General features: G+C 36.6%; 2 protein-coding genes across 2 annotated transcripts in view; both read left to right on the forward strand.

The window, feature by feature from the left end:
* Positions 1–13,248, forward strand: part of TAF15 (TATA-box binding protein associated factor 15) — a 135,220-nt gene that overhangs the window by 118,463 nt on the left and 3,509 nt on the right. Inside the window, exons 7-12 of the mRNA XM_069089960.1 lie at positions 724–920; positions 2,433–2,553; positions 8,394–8,428; positions 9,002–9,034; positions 11,486–11,595; positions 12,164–12,293. Coding sequence (XP_068946061.1) covers positions 724–920; positions 2,433–2,553; positions 8,394–8,428; positions 9,002–9,034; positions 11,486–11,595; positions 12,164–12,293 — 626 coding nt within the window. The remainder of the gene's footprint in view (positions 1–723; positions 921–2,432; positions 2,554–8,393; positions 8,429–9,001; positions 9,035–11,485; positions 11,596–12,163; positions 12,294–13,248) is intronic.
* Positions 1–13,248, forward strand: part of LOC138162618 (protein Wfdc21-like) — a 387,573-nt gene that overhangs the window by 93,771 nt on the left and 280,554 nt on the right. The window lies entirely within an intron of this gene.

Below are 13,248 nucleotides of genomic sequence, written 5' to 3' on the forward strand. Positions count from 1 at the left end.
CACACACACACACACACACACACACACACACACACACACACACACACCATTTCCAAAAACCAAATCCTCCCTCAAAGGATGAAGATTTCCCACCATTCCCACCATGTCCAAAATTCTGTGCTGCAGGCTCTGAAGGCAGTTTCAAAAGAGAAGTTCTAGAAATACTTGAGCAGTGGCAGCATTGTTGGAATAATTGTATGGCCCTCCCCTGAGCTAACTACTTTGAAGAGGCAGCACTTGTTCTGATGTATTTATTCTAGTATGCTTGTTTTTAAAATAGAGTTGTACTTTACAATTAACTTATTTAAGAAGTTAATAACAGGAAGCCATTTCTGGATTGTTAGTGTTGCGAGGTGAGATACTTTCCATGATTTGGTATTTCTTCATGATTTGGCATTTCTTTGATTTTCCAGTTACATTGGTGCAAAATTTCCTTGTAAAGTAAAGGTTTAAATTTTAGGAAAAATCTTTTAGGAAGAAGTAGGGCCAGATACAGTTAGAGTGTAAGCTCCTAGTGAGTAAGGGTTGTACCATTCATTGCACCTGTATCCCCAGGGCCCAGCACAGTGCTTGGCACAAAGGGGATGCTTAATGAATACTTGTTGATTGATGAATTGATAGAGTTGAGATCTAGCCATTTAGCCCTTCTTTTTCAGCATAGGCCATCTCTCTGTTTAAAATAATCCTCCTGAGAACTCTCCTAAGTTCTTGATTCCTGTTTAGCCAAGGTGGTGGAAGAGCGCCTTCATATGACCAGTCAGACTATGGTCAGCAAGATTCATATGACCAACAGTCAGGCTATGACCAACACCAAGGTTCATATGACGAGCAGTCAAATTATGATCAGCAGCAAGACTCATATAATCAAAATCAGCAGTCCTATCATTCACAAAGGGAAAGTTACAGCCACCATACACAAGGTAAGCTACACTGACTGTAGAGTTCTAGTTTGTTTTTGCAGCATCATTTTTTTATAGCTACAGAATGACCATTGGCTTATAATAGTGGGTTTGTTTAGATGAGTCAACCCAAGATTTCAGCTCCTTACCAAAAGGTTGAGTGGTCTTGAAACATCTTATTTTTCTTTACTAGCCTTACATGCTTTTTAAACCAATTTCTTCTACCTTAGATGTATACCTCTGAGTAGCTGGGACCCCTGAATTGCAGGCTAAATAATCTTTGATTATTTTGGCATTCTTGTTTTAATTGTGACTGTGTCCTTCTAAGGCAGGGCTTCTTAGTCTTATTTTTTAATTTGTGTCATGGACCCTTTTGGTAGACTGGTGAAGTTTATGAACCCTGTTTCATAATAATGTTTTTAAATGATTGAGGAAATGCTAAACTTCAGTTAAAAGTTAATAAAAATCGAGATGTATTTTTCTTTACCTGTCCAAGCACATAAACTCACAAAATCTGTTTATAGACCCTTTCCTTGTTTTTGTATTTACTGTTCTAAGGGCTTTGATTTGGTGATACTATGATCTCATTAGCATTTTCTTATAAATTTATAGATCGTCCTTGATTAATGGTTGATCCATCATTCCCACATGATTCCTTTTTTTTTCTTTTGGGTGAAAAATTCTATTCCCTGAGTATACTTGGTGAAGGCTGTGGCTCTTGAGCAAATGTCTAGGCTGTTGGTGCCTTTTATTTTGACTTTGAGGTAAAATAAATAGAAACTTGAAAGAGAACTATTATTTATCTAATGCATCAGTCATTGGATTGATGGGGATTATTTATCATAAACAGTAGTAAATCTTGGAGGATAGAGTCAAAGAAAAGCCAGTGGTTTGCTATTTGAATTTAGTGAATTGCTGAGACAGTATGATTTAATGGGGAAAAAAGATCAAAATATTGATGTTTTAATCCTGGAGCTGCCTCCAGCACTGCTAAGGATGATTATGTGCAGATGACTTTCCCCTCTGATCTTTCTCATTGTCTCTTATGTAGGGGATGTCTTTAAAAATGTTGTTTGTTCTAATAGTAATTATAAGTGTTTTACAGTTTACAAAGTGCTTCTTTCTTCGTAACCTTCAGTTGCTAAACCTTCCCATTTTAGAGCTGGGGAAATTGAGATTTAAGTGAGGTGTGACTTACCCTAAAGCCACGTGACCGATAAATGTTGGAGGTCAATTCCATTGAGTTTTTAAAAATTCATTACTCTTTGTGTCATATCATACTGTTACTGAGAGATGTAACCTCACAGAATTGTTGTGAGGGACTTCACAACCCTTAAAGCATTATGGAAATGTCAGCTATTTATTATTAGTTTACGAAGCTTGACTGTGACAAATATAGTAACACCAACATCTTTTAAGAAGACTTGTATTGACTTTTGCAGAAAAGCACCTTAGAAGACCTTAGAAAAAAAATCTCTCGAGTATAATGAGAGCATTTATCAGAAATGTGATTTTTTTTGTGCTTTTTTGCAGATGACCGTCGTGACATGAGTAGGTATGGAGAAGATAATAGAGGATATGGCGGGTCACAGGGAGGAGGTAGAGGGCGTGGGGGATATGACAAGGATGGAAGAGGTCCTATGACAGGATCAAGGTAAGTGTTTGCATCCAAATTCTAGAATTCTTTCTTGATTGTTACTTAGCTGATTTGGTTTTAGGATCTAACCAAGTATTGGAACTTTGAAGAGTTATAAGATTTGGAATTATGTTCTCAGAAGGGGTGGAAGAAAAATGCAAAATTCTTATATCAAAATGCTTTTCAACCCCAACATGCCAGATAAATTACAGCAGGTTAGGCCATGTTAGCACAATATTAGTCCACAAAGTGTATATTAAACAGGTGAACAAAGACCCACCACTATGGTTGTCAAACCATTTCATTTTTCCTGCCAGAGCTAAAATCTAAACCCTTTTAAAAAAAAATAACTCTGGCAAGTACAAGTATTTTGCATATCAAAAGAAAAAAAGGTAAGTTAACTCAAAGTTGGAGGGTGGACAGGTTCTCTTATAATCTTGAATACTCTTGGGAAGGGGTTGTATACAGCAAAACACAAATTAGATCTTATGTTAGGGACAGTACCTGACTTCTTTTAGAAAAAAAAGTTAATTTTGGTAATTTATAATTAATAAAGTAGACTATATCATTTTTATCCCCTTCTTCCTTTTGGATAATGGAATTAATTAGTGCAGCATCGTATAACTTAGCAAATCTGTCTTCTGTCTAACAGGAGTGAGGAACTTGCTGCCTCCATCCCACATGTGACCTTCTGGGTGTGACCTTTTGACTGAATCCAAGTTTTATAAAACAGAGTTTTTTATTGAGGGGATTTGTTCTGTAAAGTTTGGATTTAGTCAAAGGGTCACACTTGAAGACCTAGAAGGTCATATGTGGCCTCAAGGCCACAGGTTCCCTTCTCCCAGTCTAGAACTTGAAATCTGAAATCTTATTTATTTAAGAGAGTTGTGACTTTCTGTTGTAGCTTTTGTAGGCCTTTGCTAGGATCCTCAAGTTTTAAGAATTATTTTTTAAAAATTTTGTTATAGTTGGCTTAATTTAAATATTATTTTAAAATGTATGTGTACATTTAGCATTTTGGCCATTTTAAGACCAAGCTAAAAGGGTAGTTGAAGTTTTTTTCATAAAAGGACGTTTGTAAGTTGCAGTTTTGTGGCTATTAAATACATAGGCTAAAGCCTAATCTGTGTTGGTCAAGAAGTGAAACTGGCCATGGTCCACAAACTGTCACTTAATAACAAACCAGTTCCATTTCACTCCTTTGCTGCTTGTGTCTTGCCTTTGGGTCCCTAGAAATGGATTTAAAAACAAACCAGTAATACTTATTACTTTATTATTCAAGTAAAACCAGCATTCAAACCTCCCGCCTTGGACTTTTAAGCATGCTGTTTTTCTGTTCATTGTATAATGCTTTTGATATTTTGGGCACAAACTAAATAAAGCCTTACCATGACTTGATAAACTTCTGCAAGCCTCAGACTTTGTGAGGATCTTGATTAAACCATAATACAGTCAGGTTACTGTATATAGTTAGTGGATTAAATACATTGTGTTTTCTTTTATTATTGAAGAAGACACTGTTGTCATCATCTCATCAACAGGACATGAATGAAGTGATGAGCACAGGGTGACTTATGCAACTTCCCCCTCCCTGTCTTACTAGTCCCAACAAAACACAGCCAACTCCCGAGAGGCATCATGTTGTACTTTCATGTTAGTAACTTTAAGGGAACGCTTCCATAACTTATTGCCTTTGGAATACTATAATAATAGCAAATAACCTACATTAACAGCTCTGTAGTTGTTACATCACAGGTTTAATATTCATCATAAGGAAGTTGTAATTTTGTCCTTTACTTCAGGAATCTGTTATACTCTATAAGTTTTTGTGAGAGTGGTAGAATTTTCTAGGTGTTTTTGGAGGACTAGGTTTGCATCTTTGGGAGGGAGCTTGAAGGCTTAAATCCTTTGGATTTTACCTAAGACCTACTAGTAAAACAGCCTGGAGGTGAATATCAATCCTACTTTTAAACACCTTCATAGATTCTACAACCTCCCTTGGTTATTCAGTGCAGATATAGTTAGGTGACATCTCAGGATCATTTCAAGTCTTGTGATTTGATGTTAAATGTCCCATAAAGTGTTTCATTTTTCCCGGTGAAGCCATCTTAGTTATAGGAAGAAACTGACCATGGAAAATGTTGACCCAAACATTGTTCAGAGTTTTCATTTGGGTTAAAACTTTCGGATTAGAGATTCAGTCTTACAGAAATTTCTTAGGTTTATTTGCTTAAGAATTAAAAAACAAATATGATTCGCTCAACATTTTCTCTTGGTCCACAATGACATTTCCATGTGTTTTGAATCATTTCACTTAAAAACTGTAGGGTTGAAAATCTCACTTTTCTTGGATGCTTGAAGAATGTGTAACACTGCTTGGGTTTTATGTTAAAAATGTAAAAGGAGAGAACAGAAGAGATTACAATCACAATCCATTTTGAGTACCCCCTAGATGACAGAAGGAAAAATTCAATCCAGAAGAAGGCCTTCAGCTTTTCAGATAAAAAAAAAAAAGAGGTAGATTGTGGGAATCACCCTTATGTTTGAAAATTCTTCAGATCACATTGTTTGCCACAAAAAAGCCTTAATTCCTAAGGAAAATCAAACTGACAATTTTGGTGGTCACACTAACTAGCATTTCTGACTGAAATAGAAAATTTGTCCTTTTTTTTAAGTTAGTACCAGAATAGTTTGATAACTTTTTCTCATTGTCCTGAACTTTACTATTCTGATGGAGTCTTAGATTGTCATTGGTAATTTGTTATAGCTTGTCATAGATACATGATAAGTTCTTCATTGTTTAGACTGAAGTAGCTGAAATTTTATCTGTAGCTATGGTTTTAGGATTTTATGGATCAAGCCTAAAAGTTTGCCCTTTTAAAGTGTCTTCTTTCTCCAAGAGTGTTTGAATAATAGCTCCCTTGAAAAAGGTGCATGTGTTCCTCATCCCTGGCATGCTAGGTGTAGTTTGGAAATGCTGTTGGATTCAGGAAGCTTTTGCCGTATATGTGCAAAACTTCCACAGAACAGAGAAAATAAATATAGCTACTGTTGAAAACTGTATTTAAATCTAGTGAATCATTTATGTTTGGAATAACTAATGGTTTTCTCCAACACCAATAAATAGTTGAAATCCGTATTTTGGTTTCCTATTTTCACCAAATACTGAATTTCCCCAGGACACCAACCAAACTCTTGAACTATCTCTTTTGTTTCTCAGTAGGTTATACACTTGAACATTATTTACATCTCTTTAGACAGTAGAATCAGGCGGCTAGGTGGCGCAGTGAGTAAAGTGACAGCCCCAGAGTCGGGAGGACCTGAGTTTGGTTCTGGCCTCAGACACTTAACGCAAAAAAAAAAACTAGCCGTGTAACCTTGGGCACATTACTTAACCCCAATTGCCCTCCAAAAGACAAAAAAAAAAGAAAGAAAATGGAATCTTTTAGATTGGAATCTTTCAACATTGGCATAAGCCCTTTTTTATTCATTCCTTCTCTCCCACAGTGGAGGAACACAGGAGCGTTGCTCTTCACCTAGATCTGTCAGGGAAGGCAGTCTTGCTGTGTATCGTGGGCTTGGAGAAAGACCGTGCTGACCCAATTGCTTTTGAGTTTAACTCAACAATGCATAGATAGATATAGCCATCAAGTTGAGAAACTTCGGAGATTGTTTTATAGTTTAATTAAACCACTCCACTTTTAGTTCAGAATATCCCTGTTAGAATGTCCCTAGATTTGTTAGTCTAGTCTAGTGTGTTATAAATTGACTTTTAACCTCGTTGCAAAGGTTTTAAAGAGATATACAGATGAAGAGTAGACTATGTCATCTTTCATGATGGGCTATATTGTATGGAGCTAGGAAGTATGCTTTGAATCTTGTTGGTAACCATTGTGTTGAAATTTTCAATTACTTATCAAAAGTACCTAAAAGATCACTTAAGAGAGCTAATAGGAGTATCAAATGTATTCAGATTTGACTTATACAACCATTCTCTTCTACAGCTATGTTTTTCTTAGGTTATTTCAATGTTAAATTCCTGGAAAGCAATGGAAATTGAAACCAGCAATTAAATAGAATTGTCCCGTACCAAATTGTTTCTTTTTTCTTTAGTTGCATCAAGTCTTTGATGCCCCATTGATTAATATGGTAGTAGAGTAATTAAATGTGTTCCTTTTTGCCTTTATAAAAGTGAGATAAAACTTAATCATTAATTCACTTATGGAAAAAATTACTCCTCCCCTCCCCCAAGTTCCCTCTTGAATAATTCTACCCTTTGTCTCTTTAGTAGGATTAGAGACTGGATGTACTTCCTAGCTCTTTTTTTCTCTTTGGAATTATGTTGGACATATAAAAAGAAACTTGTGCAAATGAAAATTCTGTGCCAGTGAGAGGAGTGTTACTTGAAATCCTTAGAGTTGCTATTAATAACGTTTTCAGAGATCTAGGTTCATGCTAATGTTACATGCAAATGTTTGGCTAAACAAAATAAAGCAGAGGACTGGAAGGTGGTATAGTTGTTTAGGTATGTAAGTAAGGGATGGGGGAGGGTGGATGGATGTTTTCTTGAAACATGGAACTTAGAGAAACAGCTTGAAGCTTTGACTGTTAGAGGCTTGAGTTTCACAAAGGCCTCCTAATTTCTAGGTTTGCAGAAACCAAATTGAGTAGATTTTCAAGTTTAAAGACTTGTCTTTGCATAGGGGTGCAAGGAAGAATTCTCAGTCATAAAGTGGGAATGATTTAAAGGGAAACTGTTCATAGTGGCTACTTTTTTGTAGAAAGGCCCCATAAAGCAAAATCATTCACACGAAGGCTTTTGCTTAATAGAAAATGAAATGCTTCCATCAAAAACTTTGGGTATTGTCGCCTTTTCAGTTCATAGGGCAGGTCTTTACTTTTGTACTTCAATGTAGTTAAAAGCACCATCATGCTGTTGTAGGGGCTTTGAATCATAATGCATTTGAAATGCATTTCCTTTTGATTCAAGCAGGAAACTGTCTAATTCTTACACATAACTCCCAGAGAGGATATCTGAAGATATTGGATATTTACCAAATTAAGAAAAACATCATGTGCCTGAAATTGTGGACTGCTCTGATTTGTCGAGTGTTTCATTATATCTGTGATATGCTCTATAGATCAATGTGCAGAACATTTGACATAATGAGCTGGTTTATATTTAGTAATTTATAATTTATACAAGCATCGAATTGTGTTACAGTGGGGATGGAGAAGCATAATTTAAATCTTTCCTTACCCTTAGAGTCCATTCTCATTAATATCTTCACTTGTATATTTTACACTAGATTTCAGAATGAATGAATGAAATGTAGCAGCCTTTCATACTGAAACTCACTATTCATATGCTTCTCTACCTTCTTACCTTGTAATACCAACCATTTAACATCACTTTTCTCATTATGATTATGATGTCTAAATTTCACACTTGAATTTGAGTATTATTCTAGTCACTTTATTCCTGTTTTTTTTTTTTTCTGTTGGGTAAAATATTTGCCCTAATTAAGCTTTCTTTACTATTATGTGCCCCCACTTTAAGTCGGGGGTGTTATGTAGCATCCATTTTGGCCTTGGGTTGGGGAAAGTTTTTAGGTCAGAGTATATGATATGATACTTAGTTTTAGTTTAATGATTCTCTTGGAAGTAGATCCCTAGAACACTTAATTGGAAACAACCCCTGGAAGCCTATGCAATGAAACTTATTGGAAAGTTAGAGGTGCTACTATTCCCCTAGGCATAAGCTCTCTGCTTGTGATCAGTTAAGTGTAGATTGAGCCCAGGGCTCAGCACATTAGAGACTTAAGGAAGAAATCATTTCTTCAATTTTTCCTCTGCAGTGGTGGTGACCGCGGTGGCTTCAAAAATTTTGGTGGTAAGTGCTGAGTATCCCAAAATGTTTCAGTGGAAATGCTGTATAAATCTAAAAGCCACCACTATCTATCCCTCAGACGCAGTCTGAGCCTGTTCTTACTCGGTTGAGGCTGGTGTGTGTTGTGTGCTTTAAAAAAAAAACAAAACAAAAAACAGAGCCAAAGTTGATCTCTTTAACAGTCCGATGGGTTTCTACTTCTGTGGATTTGCATGAAAGAGTCTGTGGTGACCAATGAGATCATCACCAGGTTTTGACAGAATGCTCTTTTATAAAGGTAGCCAACACAGTGGTCTTAAATCAATTTGACAACCAGTACTTAATATGATCAATACTAGCATAATGCCAAAGTGGCAAATGCTCTTTATGACAAGTTTAAGGAAATGCTGATACTCAATTTTGATTTGTTATCAAACTTTAAAAATTTAACCAATATATTTACTCTATAAATCTGTTATGGTTGATTTTGTAAGTTAAAGAAATACAGTTGAGATTTTCTTGTTTTCATTGTCTTAGAAATGAAACTTTTCAATTGGATTTCCTTAAATAGCTATTATTTGTGTTTTTTCCTCCTAGGCCACAGGGATTATGGACCGAAAACAGATGCTGGTAAGGCAAAGCAGTTTGTAGTTGATAACTTTTTTATTTTTCTTTTTGGAGGGGGGAAGGCAGGACAATTGGGGTTAAGTGGCTTGCCCAAGGTCACACGGCTAGTAAGTGTTAAGTATCTGAGGCTGGATTTGAACTCGGGTCCTTCTGACTCCAGGGCCGATGCTCTATTCACTGCACCGCCTAGCTGCCCCAAGCTGCAAACTTTTAATATTAAGAATATGTGCCATAACTTGGGTTCTTTGAAGGAAGTTGGTTTTTTTTTTTCTGGATGCCAGTGTGGGAGTTGATAGTAAAGAACCTTATTTATAATTTCTGAAGGAACCTCAGGAAAAAGGAATAGGGGTGATACAAAATGTTTTGTGGGTTAGATCTGGGTCTGATTTCCTTACTTGCTCTACAATGATTGAATTCTTGTATCCTTAATGAGTGACTGGAATGATATTAATTGAAAATATTGCTACATATTTTGAGAATTTGAATGATATCTATGAGACTTTCTAGGAGACTATGTATAGACCATGAGAGATCTTTGATCAAAGGGAAACTGATTCTGCAAAATCTCAACAGGTTTTCATCTTGCTTATTGTGGAAGATTTTGAAGCTGACAGTGATCCAGAGGTTAAAAATGATGCTGAATATACTGATTGTAGATTTAGAGTTGGAAGTGACCTCAGACTTCATCTTGTCCATGTTTTTAAAAAATTTTTTTAGTATTACAAATCCCTTTGGCAGACTGGTACAAATGATAAATTATGGACCTTTACAGAATATTAAAAAAAATAATTGGAGGAAATGTTAAATTTCAGTTAGAGGTTAGTGAAAATAATGAATGTAATTTTTTCTCATCCAAATTCATGGAACTCCTGAAATCTATTGGAAAGCTCTGATCTAGTCCAGCCCCTCTCATTTTATAGAGGATTTGACTGAGGCTGAGGGAGAGGGCCTCAGTAAGTTGTCCATGGTAACCCTGGTAGTGAATTGGAAAAGCCAGTTCTTGAACCTAAGACCTTTGACTCTAAATCCATCACTCTGAATTGTACATTTGAGAGCAAAATATACTACTTTAATGTCAGATCTTTTGTATTGTTATTTTTAAGGTCTTCTCCTCACTGCTGAATGTCTCTTGCCTACCTTCCCCCTTAAGGAATCATAGGCTAACAGATTTGGAAAGGGGGACAGTTTAAATGTCTTTCTTTTAGACAGTTCTACTTCAAAACTTTCCTAATCAGTGAGACTTTCTTTAAGACCTCCCACATCCTTCTTTTCCTGTTTAATAACCCACATAGTCAGATATTTCTTAGAAATAATTTTATTACCAATTGCTGCACTCCCAAGGTACTGGGTATGAAGTCTAAGATCTACTGATTGATTGGGTCCTTCCATACACTTGCTGTCTCCATACCTGCAGTTGGAATGACTGGAGTGGCCAGGTCTGAGTGATAACAGTAGATTTTAGTTGCACTAACTGGCAGTTGTATTTATTTTCTTTCACTTGTAGAAACAATTAAATACCAAAAACTGCATCCTGACTCTTGATGGCTATTGTATGTCAAAGAATTTCAGAGTTGGAAGGGATTTTGGTGACCTTTTAGTCCAGTTCATCTTTCCCCTTCTCCAAATCCCCTCTAAAATCTACCTGACAGCTTTCAAACTGGGGGTGTTGGGAGGACATGGATGACCAGCCCCACCATCTCTCAAGGTAGTCCATTCTGTTTCTGAAGAGTTCTCGTTGTTAGGCTTGAGGTCGGGAAAAGCCTCTTGAATTGATCTCTTTGCATCTTCCAGTTGCTGTTTTTAGTTGTTAGTCCTGGGATCATATAGCACAAGTCTGATCCCTCTTTCACATGACAGCCTTTCATGTACTTAAAGACCAGTATCTTGTTCCCCTGAGTCTCATCCAGGCAAAACATTCTTATTTCCTTCAGCTGGTCTTTATAGGGCATGAACTCAAGGCTCTTCACTGTCCTAGTTTTCTTTTTTTTAACAGCTCCAGGTTATTGGTGCTTTTCCTAAACACTCCAGATGTGGTCTGACCAGGATAGAGGATAAGGATGGGCTATTTCCATCTTATTTCTGGAAATCCTGTCTTTTAACACAGCCCAATATTACCTTATATTCTTTTTTTTTTTTGGGGGGGGGGAGGGTTGCCATACCTTGTTGTTAGCTTGCTGTGTTTGTATCTCTGATCTTTTTCAGACAAGCTGCTGTCTAACTGTACCCCAAGTTTTACCTTACTAGGTTCAGTCAAAGATGTAGGCCTATCAAAACTCAGATCTTGCCTCAGCCTGCCATGGACGTAGTGAGCCTTTCTAGCTCTGTGTTGTTTTCACATTTGATAAATGTGCCACATATATCTTAAGTCACTGACAGCCTAGGGCCAAGAACACTTTATATAATCAAACAAAGAAATAGATAATTTTAACCTTACAATTTTTTCCCTCTTCCTAGATTCAGAGTCTGATAATTCAGATAACAACACAATCTTTGTTCAAGGACTTGGAGAAGGGGTATCAACTGATCAAGTTGGGGACTTCTTTAAGCAAATAGGAATTATTAAGGTGAGTTCTCTGTGGAGAAAATCTCTTTGTTTCTGGTTTTTAAAATGTCCAGACTCTTTGTTTAGGCCAGCTTTTCTATCCCCTGCCAACTCTACTATGCCACATAGTCCTTCTCTGGGCTGGAATGTCTCCTCATCTCTCTTTGTATATTTAGTCTATCTTATCCTTTAGGGAGTCAAATCTAAATATATATACTATATATATATATTCTTTTTCCTTTAACTTTCTTTGTATTAGGTCACTAACTTGCATAATTAGTACCTGATCATGGACTCTGCTTATAGATTATACCATACGATTTGTTTTGTTTTCACTCCTTAATTCATTTATTTTATGTCTTTTGTCATCTCAGTTTGATGGTAAGCTTCCTGTAGACCAGTACTGTATGTGGTTTTGTGTATGTGTGTGTTAGCATAGTGTTTTGCAGATAGTAGGCACTTGGTAAATACTTGTGAATTGATGCCCCACTCTTGGTGTGTTGGAGTTGAACTACTCCTAAGCCTACTGTCTTGATTACTGCGTGATTTAAACATGAATTTAAGGAAAACCAACTTAATTTTTCCCCTAGACAAATAAGAAGACTGGCAAACCGATGATAAATCTTTATACAGACAAAGATACGGGCAAGCCAAAAGGAGAGGCAACAGTGTCATTTGATGACCCTCCTTCAGCTAAAGCTGCAATTGACTGGTTTGATGGTATGTAGAACTTAAATTGTTCTCTTGTTGTTTCTTATGTATTAGTTGTTGAAAGAAAGACTCTCTAGTGGAAGATGTAGTATATTTTTGTATTTTACTAATTTTCGAGTCATTCCAAGCCTTTATTAATCATTTGTACTTTGTTAGGGACTGGAAATACAAAAACAAAGTGAGATTGTTTCTGCCCTCAAGGAACATGGTGTGGGAATGGGAATAAAATACATACAGAGATGAGTTAATATAAGAGAAATACAAAATAAATAAAAATCAGTGGGGAAGACATTAATAAGTGGGGAAAATGTGGAAAGGGCTCTTGTAGGAGATGAGAGGAACCTTGAATGGAGCCTGTGATTCCAGAAAGCAAGAGAGTGGAAAATATACAAGGGGAGCACAGAGGCAGGAGGTGCAGTGTCTTATGTCGGGAAGAGCATTGAAGCCAGTTTGTTTGACTGAAGAATAAGGCATAGGAAGAGGAGGATAAGAGTAAAATTATGAAGGACTCGGAAGGCTCAAAACAAGGGTCTGTGTTTTATTTTATAAACAGTGGGGACTAGCGAAGCTTCTTGGGCATGAAAGTTATGCCATCAGACTCAGGTGCAGTTTGAGGAAGATTATTTTGGAAGCTTTATAGAGAATGAAGTTGGATAGAAGGAGATTGGTTAGGAGATTATATTATAGGCAAGCGGTGATGAGGACGAGTGTCAAAATGGTTCTAGTGTTAGTGAAGAGAAAAGAGAATGCTATGAAGGATGTTATGACAGTCAAATTGATAACAGCTAGCAGCTCTTACTGATTGAATATGGGGACAAAGAGAGGACAGAGTTGAGGATACCTTCTAGCTGACCATTGTATGTGACTAGAAGAATGGTGGTGCCCTTAACAGAAATTAGGAACTTGGTTTCATCAGGCAAGTCAGTGTCTTAGAACCTCACTTTTCTCTTCTGTAAAATGGGGA

This window comes from Petaurus breviceps, unplaced genomic scaffold (genome assembly GCF_028583685.1).
Source record: "Petaurus breviceps papuanus isolate PSGF00001 unplaced genomic scaffold, PetGlider_PUasm1.0 186, whole genome shotgun sequence".
Lineage (NCBI taxonomy): Eukaryota > Metazoa > Chordata > Mammalia > Diprotodontia > Petauridae > Petaurus > Petaurus breviceps.